Raw genomic sequence first — 5,054 nt, forward strand, 5'->3', positions numbered from 1 at the left:
ATCTTAGCTGTAGAGGGCAGTGTCACTGGCCCTCATATGTGGGATCCGAACCGGGGCCCTCTGGCGTCCCAAGCCAGCTCTTAACCACCGCGCCACTCGGCTGGCCCTAGTTTATGTGAATTTTAACTACCAATTTTACAGTATTAGAAATTAAAAGAGAAAATTTGAAGTGTATATTTATAAAGATGAACAATAATAAACCCAGACTATAACATAAATTGCCTATTTTTTATATAAAAAAATAACTATTTTCCAAAACAAAAAATAAATCAGGGAGAAGAGTGGCATCGTTTCACGTTCACACACACACAGTGTGGCTGTGTCACTCTCGATATAAAGCCTAGTTGCTGGCATGGCTCTGCCACTCACCCTGTGCCCTCCCCATTGAGCTCAGCACACATGCACCCTGTATTTCTGCGGCTCCCTGAGCTGCCCCCCCCACCACCACACTCACATCCCCCGTGCTGGCTCCCGGTCTGCTCATGCTTCATCCCCTTGCTGCACAAACGCCTGTACAGTGATGAGCTCTCCCTTGTCTGCACAGCTGCAGCCCCGGCGTTGTGCCGCTTCACTTCCCTGGAGATTTCACGAGTGTCAGTTGACTCCTACGTCCCCTCCGTCACCCTTTTGGAAGTACAACGTTGTAATTTCTTATTAACGACTGGTAGGCTACTTACCTGGCTCCCCGGGATATCATTTATTTTGTTTGGTTAAATGCATAGTTACTGGGACTGCTGTTTGAAACACACCCACTCTGTGAACATTTTCCTCTACATTCAGACCAGTTCCTTTTGCTTTTCTCATTCCAGCGCTTGACCACGTCCCATCCTGGCGAGCAGAGGGAGACCGTGCTACAAGCTTACATCAGCAACGACCTCTTGGACTGTCATAACCACAGCCAGGTCAGTGAGAGATGGGCCAGGGCCCTCATTTCTGGGGACTGGTCTTAGCAGATGGGGAGGCTTCCATTTCTCTGTGTATCTTCAGCCTGGCGACCGGATGTCAGCCTTGTGCCTCTGTTAGCTACTGAGATCTGCCCTTCACCCTGGACGTTGCCCACTTTTCACTTCTAATAAAGAGTCCTAAACAAGTTAGAACTGTTTGACTCTACTCTGGAGCGCCTTTCAGCCATTTTTCCTTTGCTCAAATTCCCAAATCTTTCCCTCACCCCTTTGTTTATCATGAGTCCTGAAAACGCAGCATCACGTATGACGGGCGAGGTAGGTAAGCAAATTCCGTTTGTTTTTTTTTTCATGTAGGCCTGCCTCAGAATGTGTCTTTTACACTGTATTTGCATATAGCTTTGGACCGGACAGGTCTAGTGGGGNCCCCCCCAGGCTTCAACCATGTTAAGAGCCTCCTTGGCACCCGTGTAAGTAATTGCACTTGGGGACTGGTATTGTGGAGAATAGCTATGGGTTAGACTGGAATTCAGAGTAACTTTAATAAACATTCATCTTAACAGCCCAGTTTAGAGAAATGCCTTTGATTAGCTAGAGGTCCATGTGGATACTAAAGGAAATACCAATAATTATAAGTAATATTGTTAAACTAAAAGTATATTTTAATGTTAATTTTATTTATTTTGGTGAGGTAGCATCAAATGGAAAACATTGTTAAATAGTTCCTATGAACTTCTCTGGAAATGAATTTAATCTACTGTCTGAGGGCAGTCAGCAAAGCGTTGCTGTGTCTGAATTTTATGTTCTCTGCTGGCTCGCACTGCGGCCAGGGCACAGGGCAGCTTTGTGTATGCCTGAGCATTTCTATCCAGATCCATCAGGGTGTCCTCACGGGGGTGTCCGATGCACACAGGCTTCATCAGGCACGTGTGTTGCAGTAGCAAGGACGTTGAGAACCTTTGGCATGGACACTGGGACTAGGGTGGCTTCTAGTGGCCCTCTGAGCCAGTTCTGGGTGGGGGGCTGCTGTGAGATCCCTAAGGCGCCTGAGATAGACACAGCGTTCCTCCTCCCCCTGTCCCACCTGAGTCTGACATTGACCCTGCACTTTGTTCTTTTCGGATGGTGGCTGTGTAATGTAGTGCTTATGAGCACAGACTGCTGAGGTTAAAATCCCACCTCTGCCACCAGCTCTGTGACCTCGGACTTCCTCACTTGTAAGCCGAGAATAATGATAGTAACTGTATTACAGGATTGTTTGCAGGATAAAAATGAGTTAATACATATAAAGCACTTAGTACACTGCCAGGAACTTAAACTCTCTGGGTGTTTGCTAATGTTATTCCCAGTGATAGAAGAGGCAAGGTCACCTGCAGGGGATTAAGGGGGGTAGTGAGTGGAGGGGGTTAGGCGGACAAAGGAGAAGGTAAGACCCAGTCTTCTTGGACAGTGGGGAGTGGCTGGACCACAGAAATGCGGATGTTGAGCAACTTAGTTGGCAATAAATTTAGTTGGTTATTTTGCCATTATTGGCAAGCAAATATGTCCCCAATATGACAGCGTTTCTCCCCTCCAATAGAAGCACCCCAGCTATAGAACATCATCAAACTGGGCTTTATAAGTGGAACTTTTTTGGTCTAAAACAAGAGCCTGTTTAAATTAAAAACTTTTTTTTTTGTTGCAAAAATAGTACAAAGAATTTCCCTATACCCTTCACCCAGATTCCCCAGTGTTAATATTTTACGCAATCCCAATATAGTTATCAAGATCAGAAAACTAACGCTGATACAGGATCATCTAATCTACAGGCCTCATCCCCGTTTTGCCAGCTGTTCTGTGTGTCCTTCGCCTGGTCTAGCATTCAGTCCAGGCTCACGCGTTGATTTAGTTGTCGTGTGTTTGTTTCCTTTCATTTGAAATCATTCTTCACTCTTTGTTTTTCATGGCCTTGACACTTTTGGAGAATACTGGCCAGTTATTTATAATTAGAATTTTAAAAGTATCTGTATTCGTTTTTAAACTCACAATAGTGTCTGCCTCCGGAAAAGAAAGTGTAAGAATAATCAGTGTGCCCACATACGTGGGTTTACTGTTTGGTGTATAAAACAGAAGATGCCCACATAGGAACGGGCACTGAGGCCGCATTTGTTGTCCTCTTTTCTGGTCTATTTTTTCAGGCCCTATAAGAGGATTTCATTTTGTCTTTTAAAAACTAATATTTAAAAAATTAGCATGCAATTTTTTTCCTATAATGTAATACATGCTCATTATAGAAACTTGAATGCTATAGAAACACGAAGAAGAAAATTTAAGTACCTGAAATCCTACCTCCCAGAGGTATTATCTCAGTGTCCATTTCACCTTTAAAAACAAATGGAACCCTCCGTCTTTCGTCTTTTCACCCAATTCTCCATGAATTCCCATTTACTATTGTGCAGGGGGTATTAATAATCCCTTCACAGTATTAGAAGAATCATATTTTTGTTTTGTTTTTTAATTTTGAAACAATCATAAATTCACAGGAAGTCGAGTTCCCCAGCGTCCCCAATGGTGACATCTTATACGACTGTAGAACAATATCAAAATGGAGAAATTAACATTAACATACAGAAATTAACATACAGCACTATTAACTAGACCACAGACCTCATTCCATTTTTATCAGTTTTTCCGTACATCCCAGTGTCCTCCTGTTCAACAAAACAATCAAACAAAATGTGAAGACACTTGTTTTGGTGACAGGGAGTCTGAGTGGTTCCTTTTGTTTCCTGCCGACCAAGGCAGGGGTTGGGCCATTCTACGCTGTGTAGATAGATCTCTGAACAGAGGCCTCTCTTAATTGAAACCTGAATTCCCCTGAGGTCTTTGACTTGGAGTCCTCTTGTGGAGGGTTTGCAAATTGTCCTACTTACTACCTGTCTCACAGGTGTGTCCCCCACGCCTTCTGCCCCCACTTCTGCCTCCTTGGAGGGTCGACTGTGCACCTACATTTGTTTCTTGACCCCTATTCTGTCCTCATGTTCTCCCAGTTCAGTCCCTCAGGCCTGACAGGGACAGCGGCTTCAGGTTTTTAGGTAGAACTGTTGGGGCCTGCTGACGCTAGCAGCTTTGGGCTTTGCTCAGGATTCTAACGAGAACTGGGGCGGAAAGTTACGATGCCTCCAAGGTGATACTTCATCTCCGTGGTATGGAGCCTGATGTGAACACAGTGGTTTCTGATCCTGTTTAGGCACGGACTCCTCGTTTTAGGGAAAATGTTTTCACAGAACCCTAGCACGTACAACAGAAAAGGCAGAGCTGAGCTAGTTAGGACTGGGATGGGGAGCCTGGGACCTAGCCCGCTCTGTGGAGGCCTGGAGTTAATTCTAGGAGCACAGAGAAAACAACTGGGCCACTGCTGGTCCCTGGTGTCACAGCCTCTCTAGGTTGGGTGTTGTCATACTCTGGAGGTATAATGAACATGCCCTTTTGCCCTTTGCTTTTCTCTTTGAACTTGTGTTGCTGAGTAGGAAATTGAAGGATGTCCCATTACTGCCCTCCTTGGATTATGAGAAACTGAAGAAGGATTTGATTTGGGGCAGCGACCGCTTGAAAGCCTTCTTGTTGCAGGCTCTGCGCTGGGTATGTGCCTTTCCCTTGAAGTTAAGAAAAAAACAAAGGCCGTGCTGATTTACTTGGCAGGCCACCTTGCTCGTTTCTTAACCCGTCTACTAAAAACCTTTCTTCCTGCTGCTTGCTGACACCAAGGGCTAAAGTTAAAAACAACTTCTGCAGACAGCTGTGGCGTCTTTTAAAAACTCCTGTATTAACATCACCATTGCCATTGCCTTCCCTCGGTAACTTCACATAAGCAGTTTCAAGGCTCAGGAGATTCCCCGGGCACCTGTCCTTTCCTGGTCCTGAGCCACACTCACGGCTTGTGGGGTTGGCGTGTTAGAACACAGAGTCATTCTCACTGCTCCTCCACAAAGCCCTCTGTGCTCAGGCGTTACCATGCAGCCTCGAGCCCACAGCAGGGAAAAAACGGATGAACAAACCTTTAAGAGAAATGAAGTCTATTCTAAATTGTAGCATTTCTCCTCAGTCTTCATGGTTAAGTCAGTGGTTCTTAAGCTTTTGATCTCAGACCTCTTTACTCTCAAACGTTACTGA

At 45.0% G+C, this 5,054-nt stretch overlaps 1 protein-coding gene across 1 annotated transcript in view; it reads left to right on the forward strand.

The window, feature by feature from the left end:
- Positions 1-5,054, forward strand: part of ARMC9 (armadillo repeat containing 9) — a 114,118-nt gene that overhangs the window by 41,002 nt on the left and 68,062 nt on the right. The window contains exons 8-9 of the mRNA XM_019628226.1: positions 1,338-1,372; positions 4,412-4,523. Of these exons, the coding sequence (XP_019483771.1) occupies positions 1,338-1,372; positions 4,412-4,523 (147 nt within the window). The remainder of the gene's footprint in view (positions 1-1,337; positions 1,373-4,411; positions 4,524-5,054) is intronic.

Source organism: Hipposideros armiger, unplaced genomic scaffold, assembly GCF_001890085.2.
Source record: "Hipposideros armiger isolate ML-2016 unplaced genomic scaffold, ASM189008v1 scaffold_17, whole genome shotgun sequence".
NCBI classification, from domain to species: Eukaryota; Metazoa; Chordata; class Mammalia; order Chiroptera; family Hipposideridae; genus Hipposideros; species Hipposideros armiger.